General features: G+C 58.9%; 1 protein-coding gene across 4 annotated transcripts in view; it reads right to left on the bottom strand.

Moving 5' to 3' along the window:
• Positions 1-24,541, bottom strand: part of MAPK8IP3 (mitogen-activated protein kinase 8 interacting protein 3) — a gene marked incomplete at both ends in the record, with an annotated part of 45,987 nt that overhangs the window by 1,985 nt on the left and 19,461 nt on the right. Inside the window, 20 exons of one of the 4 annotated variants that reach the window (XM_079718496.1) lie at positions 97-164; positions 247-327; positions 403-522; positions 633-822; positions 893-1,075; positions 1,335-1,500; positions 2,019-2,177; positions 2,265-2,360; positions 2,538-2,664; positions 3,200-3,370; positions 3,462-3,518; positions 3,972-4,102; positions 5,346-5,427; positions 6,372-6,524; positions 6,819-6,909; positions 14,412-14,530; positions 14,776-14,878; positions 15,445-15,691; positions 19,110-19,158; positions 21,432-21,455. In XM_079718496.1, coding sequence (XP_079574622.1) covers positions 97-164; positions 247-327; positions 403-522; positions 633-822; positions 893-1,075; positions 1,335-1,500; positions 2,019-2,177; positions 2,265-2,360; positions 2,538-2,664; positions 3,200-3,370; positions 3,462-3,518; positions 3,972-4,102; positions 5,346-5,427; positions 6,372-6,524; positions 6,819-6,909; positions 14,412-14,530; positions 14,776-14,878; positions 15,445-15,691; positions 19,110-19,158; positions 21,432-21,455 — 2,417 coding nt within the window. Of the gene's footprint in view, positions 1-96; positions 165-246; positions 328-402; positions 523-632; positions 823-892; positions 1,076-1,334; positions 1,501-2,018; positions 2,178-2,264; positions 2,361-2,537; positions 2,665-3,199; positions 3,371-3,461; positions 3,519-3,971; positions 4,103-5,345; positions 5,428-6,371; positions 6,525-6,818; positions 6,910-14,411; positions 14,531-14,775; positions 14,879-15,444; positions 15,692-19,016; positions 19,159-21,431; positions 21,456-24,541 lie in introns of all 4 variants that reach the window. The other 3 variants (XM_079718493.1, XM_079718494.1, XM_079718495.1) reach the window with 3 other exon arrangements.

The raw sequence follows: 24,541 nt of genomic DNA, 5'->3' as shown, positions 1-24,541 counted from the left end.
CAGGCCTGGCCAGGCCACCTCTGCTCACGGTGCGGGTGGTTCACGCCCTGCCTGGACGTCAGATGCTGCTCCCCTACCCACTGTGCCAGGCCTCACCTTCACCTCGGTGGAAGATGGCCAGGGTCCCATCGGCCAGAGCCACCAGCACTCGCCCTTTCACGTGCCTGCAATGGGAAGGCAGTGAGCCGGGCTCAGGCCGGCTGCCCTCGGCCCTCCCGACCCTGGCCCCCGGCGGGGGTCACGCACACCAGGCTCAGCACGGAGTCCTTCAGCTTGATGGAGTGCAGACACTTCTTCCAGTTGGCCACAGCCGAGTGCACGTAGAGCCTGCGGGAGGAGGCACGGTGGGTGGACGCTCGCCCAGGGGACCCTCTCCACCCCGGCCCCCAAGGCCCAGCCTACCAGCCGTTCTGGGCTCCCAGCCACATGGTGGGTGCAGCACTGCTGCTGGCCCCTGCGGTGTCCCCGCTGGGCTCCGGCTCAGGCTGCACACCGCTCACGTCCGTCTCCAGCCCGTTCTCACTGCAGGGAGGATGGCAGCTCCAGGGCAGCTCATGGAAGCCCATCCCTGCCCACCTCTGCCAGTCCCCGCCCCCCCTCCTCCCCTGCTGCCCCAACCTGAGAGAGCCCACCTGTCAGGCTGGGTGCTGGGGGGTGGGGCAGGGGCCGGGTCGGTGAAGACGTGCTCTGTGAGGGGCCCAGGCCGCACCGCAGCTGCCTCTGCCTCACTGGGCCCAGAGTCTGGCACCTCCATGGCCTCTGTGGCCTCCTCCGTGGACTGAGATGGGTTGACCTTCCCATTGGCGACAGCAGCCACCTCCCCTGTGGAAGGGAGGAGTGAGCTTGGCTGGGTGAGAGAAGACAGCCGCCCGGGCTCAGGCCCAGGACTCACCCTGGCCCTTGTCCAGCACTGGGGTGTCCCCACGGGAGGAGCAGTTGCTGCGCGGCACGTTGCAGCGGGTGGCACAGCCCACCAGGGTGATGCCGGCCAGCACGCCGTCTGCACTAGAGTCCTCAGGGTTCACGTCGCTGTCCAGGAAGATCTCCCCCGGAGGGTAGTCGCCATCGCTGGCCGCTGGAGGGAGAGTCACAGCCCCGTCACCCCACGCTGAGAAGCCCCCATGACGGGACCCTACCCAGAGCTCCAGTCCCAGTGAGGGTGCAGGGGGAAGGGAGGGGCTGTTTGTGATGCCACCCCATCTCCTTGTCACTGGGTGAGCGTTGTACAGGGGTTTCCTCCTGCATCATTAACAGGACTGAGCAGAGAGCTCAGACAGCTCCTCCCTGGACGCTCCGCATTGACTCCCGGCCAGCAGCAGGGGCCCAGCACTCACCGGGGATGCTGGAGATGCACAGGACGTGGGCATTGCACACGGTGAACTGGTCCACGACGGTGCCCGGCTGGTTGGCATCGATGATCACCACTTTGCTGGTGGTCAGGGTGCTGGTGAGGATCCACACGCGGCTGGAGGTGGCGTCCGCCTCGGGGAGCTCCTTTGCCTGTTTCCAAGCACAGGGACGGGCTGGTGCCTGAGCGCTCACTACTGTAGCAGCAATGGGGGGCGAGTGGGGGGGATCCTGGAATATCTCAGGATCTAGCCTTACCCGTGGCCTTAGGGGACCTGAATGTCCTCCCTTGTCGCCAGGACGGTGAGAACTCAGAACTGCACGTTGTGCCTAAGTCGTGGCACACACGGCCTCCCTTCCTCAGAGGAAGGCTGAGCTCCCAGTGGTTAAGTCACTGGCCCCCACATCGAGCCGGGACAGAAAGTGAAGCCTCCAGGCACTAAGCCCCTCACACGGCTCCTGGGCAGGCCCAGACCTGCTCCAGCCTGGCTGCCCTGAGCCTCTGCTCCTCCTTGCTGCCCCACCCGCCGGCAGGGGACTGGGCCACCCCAGTCTCCTGCCACTGTCCCCAGCTGTCCTCCGTTTCTGTCACTCCCACCCAGACTAGTCATAGCAGAGCCATCGGGATGGCAGAAGCAGAAGGTGGCCCTGGCCCTGCCTGCCACTCTGACCTTCTTCTTCTCAGGGGACGCGTGGTTGCTCTTGGTTTCTCCTTCTACTTCCCGGTCGCAGGTCAGAGGGTCGCGGCCTGGCACGGGCTTGACTCCATTCCCGGGGTCATCCTCACTCAGTTTCCAGCCGCTCAGGTTGACGCCCGCGGCACACCACAGCTGGGAGGACAGGGCCGTGAGGTCCGGCCTCATGGGCTTCTGGGGCAGGGGGACCTCTCCCAGCCTCGTGCCTTCCGCGGGGCTCACCTTCATGGTCGGGTCCTTCTCCACCAGAGGGCGGCAGTACACGGGGACGGGCACGTTCTTCATGCGGGTGTCCTCCTGGCCCCCGTTGGGACTCAGCTGCAGGAACAAGGCAGAGGGGAGCTGTGGGCGGCAGGCCTGGCCTGCGCTCACATGTGTGGGGCTGCAGTCCACTACCCGGTCCTCCAGGTTTTGGACTTGGGGCCCTGGGCGCGTACGGGGCTCCCCAGGGGCTCCCCGCCTGCAGCGCCCCCCATGCTGCCCTGCGCCCAGCACCTGCTTGTACTTGGCTGGTAGGCTCCAGCCACAGGCCTGCAGCCGCCCGTCGTCATTGCGCACGTGCTCGCGCACCTGGCGGTACTGCTCACGCTTCTGCTCCCGCCTTGCAGAGGACGTGCAGTCGCTGGTGGAGGAAAGGCAGGTTACTGCGTCTGCAGGGAGCATGCCTGCCACCCCGGAGCTCTCCCTCCTGGACCTGGACCGTCCCTGCCGGGTGCCCATCTGACGGCAGGGGGCTCTCCCCAGCTCTAGGCTTGGAGGCCACATCCAGCCGCTGCCCTGGGCCAGCTGGTAGGGACCCACAGCCCTGGTGGCACCTGAAATGGCTGCAGGCTGCCTGCTAGGGGTCACCCGAGGAGCAAGGCGCAGGCCTCCGGGACTAAGCGGAGGGCCTGTGGGGGAGCGCAGCCTCTGCTGAGGGACATCCAGTGCTCCCACTGAGGGTGGAGGGGTACACACGGTGTGCACGGAGAGGTCGTGACCCCTGATGCCTGGTCAGTGTCCTTCCCACTACGGACCCCATCCCCTGAGCACAGCCGCCAGAGCAGCAAGGTGGAAACCGGTCCTGCTTCAGAGCCTGGAGGGGAGGGGCCCTGGGACACAGGGACTCCCCCTGTGCAGGCCAGCGGGGAAGGGCAGGGCAGGCCTTGGAAACTCACTCATCTGGGAAGAACTCCAGGGGCCGGCTGCCGGCGGAGATCTGGCACATGGCGTGGCTGCGGCGCTGACTGAAGCCGGCCGTGGTGGGTGACTTGTAATGGATGTTCACGGAGGGGTAGGACCGCTTGGCCGGAGGGGGGCTTGAGGAGGAGCTGAAGAGGCGGCTGAAGCTGCCAGCCGAAGCATAGGGGGTGAGGGGTGGTCTGAGGGGAGACCTCCTCAGCGGCCACTGCCAGTGCCCTCCCAGTGCCCCCAACTCACAATTGCCAGATGGTGGACTTCTTCTTCTCCTGGACAGACGGATGCTCTCGGGATGCTCTACAGGGGAGGGCAGGGGGAGAGGCCCCACTCAGCCATGCCCAGCCTGACTCGGCCCCACCCAGTCCAACCAAGCCCCCCTCTCACCGGGCCCCTCTTGCTTCCCTTGCTTGGGACCCTCCCCATGGACACACGGACTGGATCATCAGACAAGAGGGGCTCCCAGGCGAGTCACCCACAACTTCCTAGAGAGACCCCGGTGCACTGGCCCCAACAAACCCCAACCTCTCTCTAGCCCACTGGCCAGGTCAGGGCTGCACCAGAGGCCCAGTTCTGCTGGCCCCCTGCAGGCTTCCACCAGGGAGGACCCGACACCCTTAATTCTCCCGGAAGAGAGGGAGGTGTAGGGGTGGTCAGCCTCAATCCCATCCCCAGGACCTCCTAGAGCGACCACAGCTCACAGACGGAGATGGGAGCGTGTCTTCTGGAGCCCACAGGAGCTGGGAGGCCCACCTGATCATCTCGGTCCACCGCACGGCCTCCTGCAGCTCCATCAGCCGCTCCTTGTACTGGTTGCGCTCCATGAGCACGCGGGCCATCTCCACACGCGTGAAGCGGCGGCGCTGCGCCATGGGGATCTTGTCCTGCAGGGAGAGTGCCGCTGCTCAGCCAGCGAGGGGCCGCCTCTGGGAGTGGGTGCACCCGAGGGCGCTTTCCCACAGAGCTTCAGGCAAACGCAGTGGGGAGGGATGAGCACAGGAACAGGAGCCACCACCCCGAAAGGGCCCCCCCTTCTTTCCAGAAGGTCACATGACACACTCGAGGGGTACAACACACAGTGTGTTTTCCTACACGCTCCCAGACACCCTGGCAATCCCAAATGCCACCGGTCAATGCTAACAGGTGGGACTGGCCCACAGTGGCATAGCAGGAAGAAAGGTTCTGGGGAAGGTCTGGCGAGCAGGACCCCGGTCACTGCCTCGGAACTGGACACTTGTACCGGCGGATCTGCATGGGATCTGCTGTCCCTGGCAGGACTGTCTCCTTATGCAGCCCTGCCCTGGGCTGCCCTCCCCTCGTGCCCCCACCACCGGCACTCGGAGTTCACAGGAGCATCGGCAGCCCCAGGCCCCCCACCAGGAGGTTAAGGCACCAATCGGGTGTCCTCCATGCCCGAGTGGGAGGGCCTTGAGGAGCCACAGCTGCCTAATACACCTGCGGCTTTGTTTCTTTCCTAGAGTATTTGGAGGTGAGGGGCTGTGCAGGATGGGCAAGGTGAACAGCTGCAGTTTCCCAAGTGCCTGCTATGGGATCGGCATCCTGTTACGTGCATCCCACAACCCCCAAAATAACAGTGGATGAGTGGTGAGGTCGGCGTCCAAACTTCACCTTGGCTTAAAAGACCCATGCCTGCTCTCTCTGTAAGGAAGGCGGCCAGGTCGCTGGGCTGGGGCCCCTATTCTGGAGAGGACCTGGGAAGGGCAAAGACCCCTACAAACCCTTCCCTACAGCCACTCCTAGGGCTTTCCTCAGAACATTTCATGCATCTCCGGGGGTTTGTGAGGACAGATGAGGCATCTGAGGGCCTCAGGTACTCAAACTGTTCTGTCTGGGGGGCAGCAGCTGGGCCGGTAAGCAGGGAGACCCCACTTGTGACAGTGCAATCCACATCTGCTAGGACCTAGGTGAGGGGGCATCCCGCAGAGAGGGGGCTGGTTCTGACCGCACAAAGTCACCGGGGCAGTGGGGCGGTGAGGCTGCTGCTGGGTGCAGGCATCACACAGGAGGGGTGAGGAGGACCCAGAGACCCAGAAGAACTAGCACATCCCCGGGAAGCCCGCCCACACTGCCCACCCCCCGTGCCCACATGTTAATAGTGGAATATACCAATTCTGTACAGAGATAGCTGCTTACATCCTCCACCTCTTCTTTGGGTTCACGGTGGGCAATGATGGCCTCTGACTTCACTCTGCAGGATGAGGAAGGAAGCGGGGCAGGGTGACGGCCCCACTGGGCACTGGCCCAGAGGATGTGTCCCACCTCTCAGCTGCACTCAGGGGTCTCCCCTCAGGTTCTAGGCCCTGAGCATTCCTGCCAGTGCCTTGGGGACGGGTGGCTCCACACCCCTGCCCACATGTGCCCTGAAGCCCAGCCAAGGAACAGGACCTCCAATTCAGGTGGTCAATTGCTAACGGGAAGGCAAGGGCAGTGCTGGCTTCAGGCAGGGCCAGAGGAGACCTGGCTCCCAGTCCCACAAACCTGGCACAGGCGCCACCTGCCTAGGGCCCACCCCTCACACCTCCCCTTTCCTGTCTGAAGCCAAAGGCACCACTTTGGGAGAATGGGGTGAGGATCAGGCTGGAAGAGAAAGGCCACAGGGACGTGCAGAGTGCTGGGGAGGACACCCCAGAGCTTCCCAGCAAGGCTCTGTGACCCAACCTCGGCTGATCGAGGGCTGGGGAGCAGAGGGGAGTGTGGGGGACCTGCGGTGGCCAGAGGCCATTATCCTCCCTTCCCTCCTCCTGAACGAATGTAATAGTGTGAGAGGAGTGGGAAGGCCCCGCTCAGCTGCCAGAAAAAGGACACCCAAGACAGGACACTGTCTCTTGTGTGGGATTATTCCCCCGAGGATGGTGGAGACAAGAGGGGAGGGGTGGGTTGCCAACACAGTAGTTGGGTCTGGATGGGGTCGAATATGAGATGTAGCTCAGGGATGAGCAGGAGGCTGAGCAGTGAGCACGCAAAGTGAGCCACTTTGGGAAGGAATGACCTCAGGGGGTGTGGTTAGCTAGACAGCAGATGCCAGGGGATTGCGGAGAGGACCGGAGGGGCCTGGGCAGGGCCTGACCCCGCTCTCCACGCCTGGTGGCCCAGCCTCCATGGGAGCCCCGCTCCTCAAGGAGCCCCGCTCACCTCCTCAGCTCCTCCTCCAGGTCCTTGATGCGGTTCTCCAGTCTGAGTTTGGCCTGCCTGGCGGCTTCCAAGTCCCCCTTCAGCACCTCCTGCTCCCCCGAGAGCTGGTCCACCTTGGCGATGAGGTCGTTCTTCACCACGTTCAGAGCGTTTCTTTGAAAAGGCAGAAAGAGGGGAGCTCCTTGTGAGCCGGTGTGTACATTAAGTGATGGGGTTTCAAAGGGGTCTGCCCGCCCTGGTGTATCTGAGCAGACACATCCTGGTCTTGAAAGTGGTGAGAGGAGGTGACCACCCAACCCTCTCCCCAGGAAGGGGGAGCTCAGTCCAGTGGGTCCGGTCCTCCCTGGGGACTGCCCTGAGGCTGGGCCGACACAGTTGTTACAGGAGCCCCTGGTCCTGGTGGGGGGCTGTCGCAGCAACTGTGGTGCTGAGGAAGAGCATCCTTACTTGGTTTCTAGAAGCTGTGAGTTCTCCAGCAGCAGATTCCCCACTTCCTTGCCCATTCCTGAAACAAAAGGTACGGAGTTATTATGTGTGCCTGGTGAAGCCAGACCCTGATGCTCACACCTGCCTCAGAATAACAGACGTCCTGCCGGGGGGCGGCCCAACCCTGGAAGGATGGACCCCCCGGAAGGGCTGATGTGAGGGGATAAGGAACAGAGGCCCGATCTGCAGGAAAATGCCTGCCTGGGGAGGCCGGGCGACCCTAAGAGAGGCCTCTGCCGGTCTTGAGGCAGGCTCTCCACCAAGCAACGCAGTCAGGAAAGGACCTGCTGCGTGCGAGCCCCGTGGGGGTCTCAGACTGGCCTCTGGAGGGCAATGAGCAGGTCTCCTCTGCCCTGATGGATGCAGCAGCCCTGGGCTTACATTCTGGAACTCAGTGATGGGCTCTCACAGCTCTCTACCAACATGAAGTCTGGGTACCAGCAGGGCCCGGACAGTACCCTTATGGCCTCTGTGCAACCTCCTCAATCGATGCCCACCCCTGGCCCAGTATCACTGCCTTCCCCCAGCCCTGCGACTTCCAGGCCATCGTGAAGCAGACCCTTTACAGAGCTGCCCCCTCGGAGAATGGAGGTTGGAGCTGTGGTGATGGGGACAGAGAGCCCTGGCCAAGGAGATGGGATGGTCCATGGCAGGTGCAGCCCTCCACCAGGCTGGGAGCAGGCCTTCAGGAGCCAGAAGGTGGGAGTGGAGGTGAGGACAGCACTCCGGGGGCTGGTGCCCAGAGGGGATGGCCAGACCCCAAAGTGGGCCCCGCAGAGTGAGGTCTCTGCAAGCGTGTCACCAAACCCCAAAGCACCGCATCTAATCCTTTAGGACTGCCTCGAAGCCCAAGGTCTGTTCCTCTTGTTCACTTCCCTCCTCCGTGGCCTTAACACAACTGTGAGACGAGATGACCCACGCACACGGTGTGCCCAGCTTAGGGTTCTGCCGGCTGTTTCTATTCTCACCTCCTCGCCTCAAACATGGCCTGCCTGCCCTTCAGATGGGATGCAGCAGGCACCGGGCTCAGGCCTTCCTGAACTAATGGGAGGGGGCGCGCTCAGAGAGGCTGGGGTTCCCTCCTCAGCCCACCAAGGGTCTGCTCTGAGGGAGTCAGGTGCCCGCTCACCATGCCTGCTGGAGGCCCACCCCCACCCCCACCCCTGAAGCCACGGACACCACTGCCCCCACGGCTGCCCCACCGGGCTCAACAAAGCAAATAGCTCATGAAGCATGAGAAGGTGTCAGGGAGGCAGAGGAAGCCAGAAGCAGGGAAACACATACTGAAACAGGGCCTCGGCCTTACCAAAAAAATCATCGCGCACTATGGGCGCCGTCCCAGTCCCACGGGAGATGGGCGACCAGGGCGGGAGGAAGGAGAGGGAGAGAGGAGGGGAGAGAAAAGAAGCGCGTTAAGCCCGTGTGATAAGCAGGCGGGTGGACTTCAGGGCTACTCCTTGCTGGGTTAGGGGTGGACACAGGAGTGGGACAGGAGCAGCGGGAGACAGGATGGGGCCAGCTACTCCTTCCAGAAAGTTTACCCTGGGTGGTGAGGTGGAGGGTCAGGGCAACACAACTGACATCTTACACTAAAATCCTGGGGTGGTGGGGTGGGGGGTGGGGGCTAAGGACAGAGGTCTCTGCAAATGAGGGAGAGCTGTGACCAGGCCCTGGGTGCCCTTGAACATAGTGGGGAGGTAGCACGGGGATGGGCAGGACCTCAGAGCCTCTGCTGAAAGCAGGAAAGCAGGAGCTTGGCCCATGTGCCCCGTGAGGAGAGGACCCCTGACTTCAAGGGTGTACCCAACAGAGGGGAGGTGCCACAGCACTAAGCCTGTACTCTGTGTCCAGTTAACTAGCCTCCGCCTCTATTGGCTCTGTAGAACCTTAAGAAATGGCCTACAAGGAGACCGGGGTCAAGGGCACAGCAGCTCTCCCTCAGTTGTCAAGGTCACCATTAGTGGGCTGGTGGAGCAAACCAAAAGCTTCCGAGCAGCAGTAGGCTGGTGAGCAAAAGCACGTGTGCCTTAGTGGCCTGGACCAGGATTGGGAGGGGACAGGCTGCACAGCTGGTGGTGACTGGGCAGCAGCAGTGGGGTGTCCCAGGGTGCCACCCCCTCCACCTGGATGCCACCATGGGGAAGAGGGGCCGCAAATAGACAGCAGAGATACACACCTGAGAACTCCCCTGGGGCCGTGTCCAGCGAAGCACAGAGAGATGGGGAAGGAAGTGACAAAGGTTAATTGGTGACTGAAACCAACAAAATGAAGAAACTCTTATTAAAGAAAAAGCGACGATGATCAGCCATTTCCATGTTGAAGGACCCAAATGCATACGAGCAGATGACCCCAGGCCTGTGGGTGCCAAATGCATCCAAGGCAGGAACCCTGAAGGAAAGGCGAGGTCAGAACAGCACGCTCCTCAGTCCTGGGGGCCCAGGGGCAGGCGTGCAGATCTAAAGCCTGCTTGCCCCTCTACTCCCACCACCATCAGGAGGGCCAGACCCCTGTAAAGCTAACATGTGTGTGGGTGTGGTGTGGTGGGTGCTGAGCATCCAGCCTCACAGGCACCCCCAGAGTGAGCGAGCCACGGACAAGGACCTGGCCTCGGTGGGGGTTGGGGGTGGGGCCCTGGCCAGCCCAGGTCTTAGGGGAAGGGCAAGACCTTAGATCAAGGGCAACCAGAAGACAAGGGCCCTACTGTGCAGGGAGGGAATCACTGAGTCAGGATGTGAGGGGGCGCCGCTTGTGCCAAACTGCTCTCCGATACCCAGCTGAAGACTTGAGGAAATGATACTGTTCTGTTTGGTTCATTTCACGCAGAAAGAAATGGTATAAAAAGTCGCCTGACTTAAATGACAAACTACAGAATCTGTGGAAGGAATTCAAATGATAAAGTGAATTTATCATTTTGATAGGCAGTTCAGAAGTGGATGTGTCCCCTCTCATCTCTACTTCCCAGGCAGCTGCTGTTCACGTTTGATAATCTCCTTCTCAGACGTCTCTCTAGGCAGGCATCAGTTTCTAAAAAACAAAATCGTGACCACCTCTCCATCCTTTTGGGCAACTTCCTCCGTTGCACCTCACACGGTATCCCGGGACCCCTTCCACATGAAGGATCCACGATCACCTTGAAAGCTTCCATGTATTTCCATATGGAGACGTCCCATTGTTTCCTAGGGCATCGGCTCCTTTGACAGGCATTTCGGGACTGCACGGTTGTGCGTGCGCACCAGGACACGCGCACAGGCTCCTGTGGGTGCCTTGGCCCTATTTGAGGAGCGGTGGTCCCGCTCCCTCCAGGTCCAGCCTGGCCGTACCCTGCCAGCTGGCCTCTACCAGCCACCTCCCATCAGTGGGGTGGACAGTACCTGCTTCATTTTTGTCAATCGTTTTGAGGAAAAAGCGTTAGCTGTATACTCTCTCAATATTCATTTCTGTTATTCTTGAAGTTGAACATATTTTCAGGTTTGGGTCTATTCTGTGAATGTCCTGCTTTAGCCTCTACTCATTTCCTTTTTTTTTTTTTTTTTTGCGGTACGCGGGCCTCTCACTGTTGTGGCCTCTCCCGTTGCGGAGCACAGGCTCCGGACGCGCAGGCTCAGCGGCCATGGCTCATGGGCCCAGCGGCTCCACGGCATGTGGGATCTTCCCGGACCGGGGCACGAACCCGTGTCCCCTGCATCGGCAGACGGACTCTCAACCACTGCGCCACCAGGGAAGCCCTCATTTCCTATTTAAAAAAATTTTTTTAAATTAATTAATTTTTGCCTGCGTTGGGTCTTCATTGCTGCACATGGGCTATCTCTAGTTGCGGCGAGCAGGGGCAACTCTTTGTTGCGGTGTGCAGACTTCTCATTGTGGTGGCTTCTCTTGTTGTGGAGCACAGGCTCTAGGCCCAAGGGCTTCAGTAGTTGTGGCACGTGGGCTCAGTAATTGTGGCTCGCGGGCTCTAGAGCACAGGCTCAGTAGTTGTGGTGCACGGGCTTAGTTGCTCCGCGGCATGTGGGATCTTACCAGACCAGGGCTCGAACCTGTGTCCCCTGCATTGGCAGGCGGATTCTTAACCACTGCAACACTAGGGAAGTTTCCTATTGTACTTCACTTCTTTTAATGTTAATGGTGGAGACCATAAATACATACATATACATACACATACATACATACATATATATACACATGCGCGCACACACACACACACATACATATATATTCTTTGGTTTTGGCAATGAAGAGAAGCCCAGATTATGAAAATACTCTCCAATACTCTCTTCCAGTTCTGTTATCCTTGTATTTTTATGTTTAGATCTTTAATCCACCTAGAAATTATTTTTGTGTTCGGAGTGAGGTTGAATTAGACCTCATTTTTTTCCAAGTGGCTAGTCAACGAATCCAGTACACATATTGAATAATCCATCAACTGGGTGTCTTCAGGAACTGGTGATGGGGGACCAGGCCTCCTGTCACTGACACTTCCTCCAGCTGAGCCAGACTCTGGGGACTCGAGCAGACCCCAGCTCATTCCTCCACCCTGCTGGACAAAGGGCTGGCCCCTCACTCCAGGGCTCTGTCCACAGATCACAGGAGCTCGCAGCTCTCCTCAACTCCTCAGGGCTGCCTGCCTTGCCTGTGCTCCTCGTGATGAAGGCTCCAGAAAGGCACCCAAAGGCCCATCACTCCCAAGAGTGGGGTCTCATTCCAACCAGAACTAAGTGGTGCCCGAGAGGGCCCCTGCCCGCCAAGCGTTGCAGTGTGTGCCTGGGCACTCAGGGTTCTCACCACCAGGTGAGAAGACGATTCTCACTTCAGCCCCTCAGCACAGACCCATCAGATGCACTGGTTAGAGCTTCTCACGTCAGGCACTCCTGTTCGAGGGAACTGACCTCAGGAGATGCATCAGACATCATTTCCCTCTCAGGAACCCTGCTACAACAGACTCCACCTCTACCTACTGAGGTGTACACTGAAAGTGGGTGGATTTTATGGTGTGGAAATTCCATCTCAATAAGGCTGTTAAAAAAAGCACAGCGGTTGTTAGAGGCAGGGCTGCCACCCTGGGTGGGACCTGAGTTCAAGTCCTGGCTCTGCCACTTCACCTCGGCCTCTGTGACCTCGGTTTCTTCATCTGTGAAATGGAGACACTAACAGTGTGAGGCATTAACGGTGGCTGTGCATATAAAACATTGGTGTCGCTCTTCTCGTAAGGTCCGTGATGAGTGTTGGAATCTTGTCACATGACGAGACTGAAGAAAGGTACAAGGTGCGGGGGCCCCGCTTCGCCCCTCAGACCTCCTCCAGAGCTCCACACCAGGAGCGGGAATGCGAAGCTGGGCCTCCGACCCTGACATGGAAATGCAAAACATCCTATGTCTGTATGTCTTCCTAGGGAGATGCCTTATACCTTTTTATCAGGTTCTCAAAAGCTCAAGAAAGTGTGGTGCAGGAGGCCGTCCCCCAGGCCCGGCGCGGCTCCAAGTTTGCCTGGGCAGAAAGGCACTCCCTCCAGTGACCACCCGTCACAGCCTGGATCCCAGGTGCCTCCTCCTAGCCACGCCCGGCCCTGCTGGTGTGAACACATGCAGGGGAGCAGCCTATAGCCCATCCCCACGAGTCCACACCTGTCCAGGGTGTTCCCACATCTAGAAAGATCTACGCCCACAGGTAGCTATGACAGTGGTATTCAAACAGCAAAAATTAGAATTGATTAGGTAATTCACAGTCACACAAAGATAAGGAAGTTAAAACGTGCAGAGGAATTTTAGTGGTTCAGGGAAATGTTAACATCAGCCATGAAGAAAAGGCCAGACAAAAGCTGCCACCCCACGTCCCAGGTGCGCATGCTGGGGCCCTGGCGCCTGGGAGGGTGTCACTCATCACAGCTTGGGGGCTCCTCCGGTTTTTACTTCCTTCTTGGCAATGTCTGATATTACTTTAATATTATTATCAGCATGTATCCTTTTTCTAAAAATAAAAAAATGCCTAAAAATTGAATTTATATGGTAGTATCTGAAATATGTAAAGAAGAGAAGGATGTCAAAATACTAAAAGTGACTGTCCCTAATGAGTAGACTTTTTCTGAATACTAACAGTTTCTGTGTATTTAAAAATATATATTTTTACAATGCTTGTGAGAAAAATTCTATTAAAAATATATACTGCCAAAAGCGGGCATCTTTGTCTTGTTCCTAATCTTAGAGGGGATGCTTTCAGTCTTTCACCATTGAGTATGAATGTACTTTACTGAAATGTACACCTAAAAACTGGTAAGTTTTACGTTATGGTTTTACCACAATTTGATATATACAGTTGTGTACCTATATCTCTTTAAATTCTGGCTGAAAAAACTTCTGTTCCATGCACAAGGCGTGCTGGTGTTAAACACCCCAGATGATGCTGCCTGGAGGTCTCCCCACCCTGAGTAAGACAATCAACTTATGAGAACTAATAGGATGCAGGCCCACTGCAAAGAAAGCGAGGCTGTTCCAGCTGAAAATGCCAGCCGGGCCCCCTTCGTTTGCAGGTCAGGCCTGGTGGTGTGTGCAGCTGGCAGGCCAGGCGGGCGGCGCTGTCTACCCGGGGACCCGCTCCAGAGACGCCCCAAGTCCCTGCTGGTGCATCTATGGGGGGGAGTGACAGCAGCAGAGAGGCTGGCAACAGAAATCCTCAGATGCCAGACAGCTCCGCCTCCTCGGGCAGCAGATGATAAAACATGGATCAAACGTCAGAAGGCAGCCTTCCCGGATTCTCTTAGTGGAATCGCTACCACCTTTCTCGCCATGTATCCAGTGGAGGCAGCTGCTGCCCCTCCCCAAGGAGAAACAAGAGGACCCTTCCTTGGGGTGTGGGGAGGGGACAGACCAGAACCACGGCCCTGACAACAGAACCACGCTCGGCCCTGATGCCCACCTTGCTGGCTGCTGAGCAGGAGGGAGGGCTTCGGGGACAAGGCCGCTTCTCCAGGCTGGGGCTCCGGACACACATCTGGGCCAGGGGAGCTTGAACCCCGCTGAGAGACAGCGTGACTTCCCTCCACTGCCCTGAGGGCCACAGCCCAGCCTCAGAGCCATGCAGGCTGCCCTCAGGTACAGGCAGACACTGGCACACGGGGCCTGGCTTGGGCAGGGAGGGAGGACCAGGAGCAAGTCTGCATCAGGCAGGCTGTCTCTGCACCCATCTCAGACATAGCCTCACAGGGCTCTCGGAGGGCACTGACACTGTCTGGGCATGCTCCTTGTGGACTGGAGGAGCTGGCAACTACCACCCTCCCAAAACGTTCCTAGAAAGTGGGCTGCCCAGGGGAGGGGCTTGGAGCAGGGCTGGGCTGAGGGCTACTGGGAATGGGTTTCTTCTTGGGCTGACAAGATGGTCGATAGACAGTTGCTCGAATCCATGAGCACCCCAAACCCCACCGAGCAGCACACTTTAAGCGGCGAGTTATGGTAAGTGAATACATTTCAATATTCACAGTTTGTAAAAAGAACTTCCTGGCTCACAGAGACTTTGCTTTCATCACAAACCCAACCATAGCAGGGTCCCGGGGATGGTTGTTTTTACCTAGTAGGTCGGCCCCTTCGTCCACATCCCCGATGACCTCGGACCCCGCAGTCGACAGCTCGTGGTACAGGGAGTCAGTGTTGATGCCAAAAGCCTTGTTCACGATCCCCTGGGTTGGGCTGTGGGGACACGCAGCCGGGGAAGGTGGAGTGAGTGGGCAGCACCAATGGACCACACACAGGGACACCCCTGAGGGGCCACTCAATGCCAACACCGCTGGCACAAGTACAGGCGTGGCGGGTGGTGGGTCAGTGTCCTGGGCAGTTCTCCCACCTCGAAGGGCTGCGAGGCACCTCAACCAGGGGCACCAACTCCCAGGGTGAGTGCTGAGCCATTTGGGACTGGCTCTGGGCCCAGTGAGCACCTGCTGCCCGTGCGGTCCAGGCGGGGCTCCCGGCCCATGTCCAGCTCTGGGGTGGAGTCGATAATGTCCTGAACATCAGACCACTCGTCACTGCTGCCCATGCCTGGGGGGACACAGTGGAGCCCAGGATCGCGGGGTGACCAGCAGTTCCCTGCACCACTCGTGGCTGCCCTGGGGCCCCTTGTCCAGAGACCCCACGCTAGGCCACCACAGGCAGGGACGGTCGTGGTGGGGGTTCTTCCCGAGCTGGTGGCTGGATGGGGCCTGTCCCCCAGAACTGTGATCCCATCTGAACAGGCCATTTTTTCCCTCCCTTTTCTCTGATTAGACTGTGTCTGCTGGATGACAGTGGTCTACTGTCAGGCTGAGTTGTCCCCCAAATTCGCAGGCTGAAGCCCTGGACCTCAGTTCCTCAGAATGTGACTGTATTGGAGATGGGTTTTTAAAGAGGTGATGAAGGTAAAATGAGGCCAAAGGGTGAGCCCTAGTCTCAGCTGACTGTGTCCTTATAAAAAGCAGGGGTCGGTCAGGACACACATACAGAGGCATGACCACTTGAGGATGGGGCAGCCAAGGAGAGGCCTCAGGAGCCACCAGCCCTGCGAACTGGGAGGAGACACGCATGGTGCTGGTGAGGGTGGGGTGCCGGGCAGGCGGGGCGGCCAGTACCTATGCTGACGTTGCGCATCTCCTGTGTGACCTGCACCTCCATGTTGCGGCTGTTGCGCTTCTCCCGCGCTCTCTTGTTGTTCTTGGAGCTGCCGCTGTAGTCGCCCAGAGGTTGCAGGCCCTCGCTGAGGGGTGTGACCGCAGCCGAGGGCACAGAGGACGTGGGCGTGTTGGACTTGGTGCCCGTGGTGCTGGGCGTGGCCGCCGCTGAGGACTGGCCTGACTCGGACATCTCATCCTGCGGACACTGGGGCCAAACACAGGAAGAGGGAAGCTCGTGGCACAGGTCAGGTCCCCCGGGGAAGCCACGAGGGGTGGACCACGCAGGACCGGCGGGGCCTTGGCCACCACCACGAGGCCCCCTCGCTTGGGGTCTTTGCCACTTGGCCGTAGTAAAACAGCACTCCGTGCCAGAATGGAAGGGACAGGAGGCCACTTCTCTCCCACTGGGCTGATTCCTCCCAGCCTCTTCACTTGACTCATCCAGCCTCTGGCTTTCCAGAGGTGGCTACAACTTATTTAAATGGCTTGGACTGGGCTTTTGGCTTGCACGCTTTCCAGTATGGGGCTAGACACGAAGCTATGTGGATGTGGCCGGTAACCCCTTGCAGCCGGTGGGTGGGCAGAGCTAAGCCCCAGACCAGGTCAGGGCAGAGGTTCCCCGGCTGGGAAGGAGGCCGGGGAGGCCGGCGTGCCTTCTGATCAAGTTACTGCTCCACTGCGAGGCCCTCGAGGGCTGGTCCCTCTCGTTCCTGCCTCCTGCCTCCCGCCCTGGCCACAGTCAGGGGCTGTGATGAGTGGGCACCTCCCCAGTTCTGCCAGTGGTGGCCTCCCCAACAAAGAGACACCAGGGGATGGGTCTCGCTTAACCTCCACGGCCCAACTGAACCAAAGTTTGCCTTCAACACCTACGCAAATGCAAATTCCACAGAATGGGACGTCCCCCACACTTCCACAGAATGGGACGTCCCCCAAATGTTCCGAGAGTGAAAAAAGACCAGATTAGTAAAAACTGCAATCAACTGTTGACCTTAAGAATCTCCCTGGAGAGAGAACACATTGTTTGAATAAATGTGGACAGGAAACAAACATTCCTCTCCTACCATCTTTCCTGGTGAAACCATTGGGGAACCTCAATAAAAATAGCCTCTGCTCTTCTATGAACTAACATCGGTAACCCCAGACTCACCCCCGACTCACCCCTGAGCAGGTGCCGTGGGGCCCCCGCGGCCTCTTGCCTGGTGCCGAGAAGGGGCATGGCCTCAGGAGGGGCTGAGGCCCATGGGGGCGGGGGGGCAGCACTGAGAGGCCACTCTGGGTACATGTTCCCATCGGCGCCAGATCACATGGTTTCCTCAGAGGACACACTTTCAGAACTTTCTGACAGGAGGAGCTGATGAGGGGGTGTCGGCCTTCTCTTGAAGCTGGATAGATGCTGGGACCAACCCACCCCCACCTTTAACTAGGAAGGGCTGACCGTGCTCCCGTGGCCACCTCCAGGTGACTAGGAGTCAGAGTGGTTTGGGAGCCTTGTGGGATCTGCCTTTTCCCGAGCAGCCTAGTCCCTGCCAGGTGCCGCCTCTCCCTGGGCTGAGACTCCTCTACCCGGAACCTCACATCCTCGTTCTCCTCTTGACAGGGCTCCCATCCCGGCAGCTGTGTCCCCGAGGGACACTTGGTGATGTCTGGAGACACTTGTGGTAGCCAGAGCTGGGGATGGGTGGAGGCAGGGTGCCCACAACACCCCACAGGGCACAGGATGGCCCCCATAGCCAACAGCATTCAGCCGGGTTGCTGATGAGCTGTGGTGAGAAGCGCCTCTTGCAAACATTTTTGGTTTGGGTTTGGGTTTGGGTTCTGCAGCTCAGGGCCAATTTGTAAAGAAAAAACCCTTTCCTCTTCACAGCACCATGCACACTGCACGCCTCTGTGGTGGGGCCCCGAGTGCTCTCCCACAGGGAGGGTTCCAAGGAGAGTGGTACCCGAGGAGGCCTGTGCTCCAGGCTGATGCACAGGGACTTCCACAAAGACGGCCGGGCACATGAGCCCATGCCTCACGGAAGCACACACTGTCAGACCACCTGACTCAATGGCCACGCTCCCCATCTGTCTGTGATTTGAACACTATTTCCGTGGGCCTCCTGACCCTGGTAGTCACCGTGGGGAATCCTGCGGCATAACCAGGCCTCCCCCTACTCCCCTAGCTGTCTGTCGCCTGCAGGCCACCACTTACCCACGGGACACTCCCCCTGGCCACCACTTACCTAAAGAAACCTGCCAACCTCTAACACCAACGTGCAGCAGTGACCTCCAAATGCAAAGAACCCACATCCCAGCGGCCATGCCTCCCATGAGGAGCCACAACTGTTTGGTTAAAACACTGAAAATACAGTACATAAAAACAAAAAACAAAACAAAAACAACAAAACAAATTAAAAAATTAGAAAAACTTGAAAACCTAGAGCATAAAATAAAAAGAACTTAAAAGTAATTATTAAAAAAAATCAAACAAAACACACCTATGAACTAAAACATAAAGGACTATAATTTATTAAGAGAGAACGATTTCAGACGATGCAGGAGAAAGAGAGACGCATGAGAACACAGGCTAGCCCAAGGGGCCGTCTGGAGACCCCAGCCTCCCAGCTTTCTGAAGCTCAACGCCCCTGCAGGAGCTTGGGGGTACACGCCAGCTGTGGGCCCCGCCCCTTCTGCCCAGACCCCACTTGCTGGCAGGACAGCCAGTGGCTGGCGGGCACGAGGTGTGCTCACTCCGTGGAACAGACGCAGAGTGAGTGGGGTCGCTTTCCGACACAGCTGGCAGCTTGTGGTGACCTCCTGCAGCCCAGCTGGACACTGCAAGGCAGGAGGACAGCCAGCAATGAGTCGCAGTGGGAAGAAAGCTGTGGGGAAGCCTGGGCCCACGTCCACTGTTCGACCCAGCCCAGAGGGTATCCTCTGATGGCCTCAGTGGGGAATCACCAGACCCAGGGCGAGGGTCTGGTCTCTTCAACGAGCAGTGGGGCCCGCATTCCATCCTGCCACAGCCTGCCTTCACCAGATGGGCTAAGCTCACAGACCAAGGCTGGCAGCAAGTGCCCAGGGGCCCTGCACGAGCGCCTGCCGTTGGCCTTCCCAGGGCCCCAGTGCCAGGGATGGAGGGTGGGTGCTCTCACTGCTGAGCTGAGCACACCGGGACGTCCTCCTTCTCAAACTCAGGCCCCTAGGTTGTTAGCACGGGTAGGCCGGTAAGAACAGCCCAAAGAAGAGAAGCTGACCCCTGGCCTTTGACTTTCTCCTGGTTGGAGTGCAAACCTCAGATGCTAGAAGGACAACACGTGTGGGGTGAAGCCCAATCTGGCTGCGAGGCTCTGGGTTGTGTTGGGGGATGTTCACTACGCTCAGCCCTGCCCGATTGGCACGCCCTGGCTGTAGGCAGGTCCCCCCGTCCGATGGGCACGCCCTGGCTGTAGGCAGGTCCCCGAGCAGCCGAGAGTCCTGGCTGCGGCCACACCCTCCTGAATGAATGTGGGGCGACGCGGAGCCCTCACTCCACAGCACGGCTACAAAACCTGGTAGCTGGAGCTGAGCTGCAGCTGGCCGAGGTCACTCAGGTGCCAGTGGTCCCCCGCAGGCATGAGCTTGCCCCCCATCTGTGCACGTACCACACCGTCGGTCAGGGGGAAGACGCTCAGGGAGGTGGGGCGCTCCTTCCTGTTGAAATGTGGGGAGAGAAGGAGGGGGGAGATTAGACAGTGGCTCCTGAAACAGGGCTGCAAACTCTTCCTGGACATGCAGATGCTTGTTCTGCAGCTGGAGCTGCTCTAAAAGATGCCCCTGACCACGGGCTGTAGGGAAGGGTGTGACCTTCTGGGTGGCCAGGCACACAGGACCTCTGACCCCTCTGCCCTGCAGCCGCGCTAATCAGCGTGTTCACCCGCTCAGGGCATCGCCACTCCACTGTGATCCCATAGAACATTTCCCCTCCGTTACACTGTCATTTATCAGTTTTATTTATTTCCATTGTAAACAGACACCTGCACAGCAGTGCCTGTGATAGGCCCTTTGGCATCACAGGCAGCATTGCCTGGTTCTTCCTTGGTCCTACTTCTGCCTCCTGGAGCCAGCCAGGAGGAGTCAACCCTTTCTCCCCTGTTCTTTGTTCCTCACCCTCCCCCAACACCCCATCACTGTTTTCAGGAGACTTGGGTACAGAGTTTCTCATGGGGTGCTTTTCTCTTGCTCCGAGCAGTTCCCCCCGTCACGGAGCACTGACACCACAGAGGTGCCTTATAAAGCTATGCTAGCAAACTGAGAATGTCCAGTGGGCTGGACTGATGCTCAAAGCCGCCTGCCGTGGGCTCAGTCCCTGGGATACACTCCGCGGGCTGTTAGCGGCGAGGGAACGGAGCCCAGGCCCGGGGCAGACACATGGCGCCCCAGAGCCTGTCAGTGGCTGCATGGAGTCCATGCTGCTCAGAGCTGTTTAGGTCAAGCATCCGAATCCCTGACACACAGGGGCTGAGGTGGGAGCGGTGGCAAGGCTTCCTCAGGGGTCCCACGGAGCCAGGTCCAGAGGCTGGGCTGTCCTGGAGGGAGGACGGTGGCTTCCTCACAGTGCCTGGAGGATGTAGGTGATGGACGGGGGAGCGGAGCGGCCGCCATGACCAGAACTTCCTATGGCTGGCGGGCAGCTGCCTGAGGCATAACTCTGGGAAGGATGTCTCTCTGGGGGTGTCCCAATGGCTCCAGAGCGGCAGGGCTGGGGCGGAGCAGGAGGAGAACTCGGAATCTGGAAGCCCCTCTGAGCTGCTCGAGTTGCTGGTCTGTCCTGTTCAGGAAGACGCTGCCTCCTGCAATGCAGGGTCCCCAGACCTGCTGGGACCTGGCTGTGCCTCTGGGGGCTAAGCTGTGGGAGGGCCAGGGCCAGAGGAGGCCTGCAGGGCCGGACAGGGGCCTCGGCCACTCGGGAAGGCGGTTTCCTGTGGACAACCTCAAGTGCCTCATGCAGCCATTGTCCCCCATGACAGACGACACTTTCTCGGTTAAGAGCTCAGACGTCAAGTTAGAAAGCTCTGGGTCTTCAGATCCATCCCAAGCTCAGCAGCCCGTGGCTCAGTCCTCGCCAGGCTGTTCTCTGACCACAGCCCCCAGGCCCTCGGCGTCCGGGAAGGCAGCCACTGTCTGTGGGCTGCTCCCTCAGGGCTCCCAGCCCCTCCTCCACCACTGTTCCTCCACTGGGCTCCCAGTGCCCATATGGGGGTGCCTCTCCTGGGGCCCAGCTCTGACCTTGGTGGGGGACACACATAAGGGGTTCCTCGGCCCAGGCTGTCACCAGATACCACAGGGTAATGTGACGGCAGGGCAGGGTGGGGCCACCTGCCCCCTAGGATGGGAGCCTGTATCCATCGCCGGCCTCCACGACTATGTGCGTCAACAGATAGCCAGGCTGCACTCCCCGATGGAAATCCTCACGAGGATCGAGTCCCGTGTCCTCTCCGTTGTTCCCCGCAACCGCAAGCCTCAAGAGTATTCGCTGGGTGCTGCTGACTGCCAGCCAGAGCCCATCCAAGGCTCACCCACCGTGTCCTCTTGTTATAGCCCCGCAGCTCCCCCGGGAGACGCCAATGCTCGTCCACTTCAGAGGCTACAGCCCGAGGGCATCACACTGCTCGCAGAGGTCACGCCACTGGCTCTGGGTCCTAAGTGACTGAGCTGGGCTGCCTAACACCAGGCGCAGGGTCTCCACCCCTGCCCGCCACCTCCTGGGGGTGCAGACATGCGGCCCAACCTGCAGGCCGGGTGGACGTTTGCTAGTGGGGCCTGCACTGCTACGTGCTTCAGGGCTGCCTCGGGACCCGGGACCCGCCTGCCCCTCCTTGGCAGCAGGCCCTGTAAACGCCAAGTCCGGAGCCTCCAATCTGTACGATTCTGGCAGCCGTCTGAGCTCCCCCAACCCGAGGCCCAGGGACAGCTGCAGCCTTTACCTTCTCCTCCACGACTGGCGAGGACTGCAGGGCAGTGACAGACAAGGGCCAGCACACAGCGGGCACAGCACAGAGGGCAAGACAAGAAGGCAACATTAGAGAGCGAAGGTCGGGGGCTCTGGGGGCACGTGTGCGCACATGGAGAGGGAGGGCCCCCATGGGGACGGACAGATGTGGAACATGCAGATCCTACGCAGGATGGACCCAGGGCACACAAACACACACCCCCTTGGCTTGGATGGCAGGTTACGCCCATTCAGCCCTGGGCAGTGGGTGAGCGTCCTCCCCATGACGTTCCTGGCACACGCAGGCACTCATGTGTGCAGTGACAGGGCACACGATCGCATACACCATGTTCACGGGCCCACGCACGCTCACCACCTGTTTTGTTTTGTTTTAATTTATTTAATTAATTTATTTATTTTTGGCTGCGTTGGGTCTTCGTTGCTGTGTGCGGGCTTTCTCTAGCTGCGGTGAGCGGGAGCTACTCTTCGCTGCAGTGAGTGGGTGCTACTCTTTGCTGCAGTGCACGGGCCTCTCATTGTGGTGGCTTCTCTTGTTGTGGAGCATGGGCTCTAGATGCACAGGCTTCAGTAGTTGTGGCACGCAGGCTCAGAAGTTGTGAATCACGGGCTCTAGAGTGCAGGCTCAGTAGCTGTGGCGCACGGGCTTAGTTGCTCCACAGCATGTGGGATCTTCCTGGACCAAAACCGTGTCCCCTGCATTGGCAGGCGGATTCTTAACCATTGTGCCACCATGGAAGCCCTCACCACCGGTTTTATTCTAAAGACACACAGATTCACAAAACCAAGCCAGGACTGAAGGAAAACTGTGCCTGTCTGGGCTCAGCAGTGGCCAGCAGCTCCCCGGCACTAAGGACGAGCCTCCTCGGGGAGCCAGAGAGTCTAAACTAAGGTGGGCGGACACACACCTGTCCTCAAAGGACCCAGAGTTGTGGCTGGAAGGGTACACCCCAGAGAAGAGCAGGCCAGGAGGGCAGCACAGGGCCTTCCCCTTCATCTGCTGCAGCAGCACAGGCCACAGTGGGATGTCTGCACTCTCTGAGCCCTACAGAGGCCAACGCCCAGCGCAGTAAGAGAAGGCCTGTGCTTTCTCTCCTTCCACCAGCGTGCCCTCTGGACATGGGAGGCGTGGCTGCCGTCCACATCCATTCATCTGAAAGTGGGCCCGGGGCAGTCAGAGACGCACGGTGGGCCCTGGGAACATCTCCATCACAGCCCAGTGTCCAGGCGGGTGGGGCAAGGGCGGCTGCAGGGCCAGCCAGAGCCCAGAGTCTCATACACTGTGGCAGCAAGCACGGGGCAAGCGATTCTGTGACCACAGTGGGGTTAAATGTCGCCAGGCAGCTGGCAGAGCGATGGAGGCAGCCCAAACGCAGCCCTGCCTCTCTGCTGCCCAAACAAGCGCTGCTCCGGCCACCGCCCCGCAACACACACACACACAGGAAGGCGCCTCTTCACTGCCAAGGCACAGGAGGGTCGCAGCTGACAGCCCCAGGCTCCTCCCTCCTGCTGGCAGGCATCTCTACCCCCATGGGGCTCAGGAAGGTGTCTTAGCAGAGAGTGTCCAGGGCCTGGAGAGGATGGACACACAGCCAAGTGCACCCTGACCTCGGGGACACCCTGAGGAGGATCTGATGGGGACACAAGGCTGGGCAGGAATCTGGGCCAGAGCCCAAACTCTAGGTAATGCCCGAACAGCCAGCCTCTGCAGCCCCAAAACAACACGAGGAGCTCCCGATTCCAGGTTGGCATTTGGCGCAGTTCCTTGGAAATTCCCTCGGTGACTTCTGAGGGCCACGAGTGAGGCTTTCACAGTGTGTCGGGAAACGGTGTCTTGGAGATGGGTATTTCCTACCTTCAGATAAAACTGACCCAGAAACAATAACTGCAAAGGGTTTTGTAGTTTAACACACTCTTTGATACACATTCCCTCACGTAATTCTCAGAGCCAGGGGCGGGGTCAGCTAATGACCTCGATACCCTTTCCTGGGGCGCACACATTTACAGAAAGAAAGCATCCACAACGGCTGTATCCCCTACTCCCCACGAGAAGCGGCTGGACTGTCTAAAAACATGCCAGTGGTCCCCTGGATGACTGCCCTTCCTAGGCCCTGCTAGGCCTCTGCTGACATATTAGTTTCCGTTTTCAAATCGGAAGACTCAACAGCTTCGCCCACCATGGCCCAGTGAGTAGCTGACGATGCCCAGCATGGAAGGGCCTGAATCTCCTTGTTTGCAGACATCACCCACCAAGGAGACAGGTGCAGAGAAAATAGAGCCTTTTCGTGACCAGACCTGGGGCTTCCGGTGTTTGCTGCAGGAACAAGGGGCCACAGTTGCAGAGGCACGAACGGTGAGCTCCATCCGTTGGGCCTGGGGTTCCGGCCTCAGGCGCCTCCTCCCTCCTCCAGCCTGATGGAGCCATGGCCTCCCATGGCAACACCCTGGAGAAGATCTCTGACAATCTGCTCCTGGGGTACTGAGGTGCGGTTTTATCCTGACTGAAGATGAAGCAGGAACCTGGCCTCTGCAGGCTTCTCTCTGCTCCCCGAATAAAACCAGGATGGCGGGGTGTGGCTGCGTCTGCTGGTCACCAAGGTGTGCAGGCCTCCCCCACCACCTAGAGTCGATTCTTGCGATTCGAACTGGTTGTATTCTACAAAGTCACCGCAAATACATTTGCTTGTAGAAGAAACACGTACATAGGTAGGTACACATCTCACACAGATTAGAATCTTCATTCCTCACTCATCCTGGTACACTGTTTCCTTATTTTACACCACAGAAAACGAGGTGCCAGAAGTATTTAACATGTCTTAGAGGACAGGGGCCAGAGCTGGGCTCCATCCAGTCCCCACTGACTGGCCCCTGGACCCCAGCATCTTGCAGGACACTGCGCCACCTGCCGCCCCCATCCCTGGGCATCTCTGCAGGAGGTGGAGTGTCACCTGGCACCACCTCAGTTGGCACCCTGTGAACTGGGTGACTCAAATTTTTCACCACTCTGCGCACATCTGCAGATGACTGCGAAAGTGCCGTGAGTGGTGATTTTGAGGCTACAAATAAATTTTACAGAGTAGGCGAATT

This window comes from Hyperoodon ampullatus, assembly GCF_949752795.1.
Source record: "Hyperoodon ampullatus genome assembly, chromosome: 14".
NCBI lineage: Eukaryota > Metazoa > Chordata > Mammalia > Artiodactyla > Ziphiidae > Hyperoodon > Hyperoodon ampullatus.
Note: the sequence above shows the minus strand (reverse complement) of the source record. Positions and strands in the feature narration are given on the sequence as shown.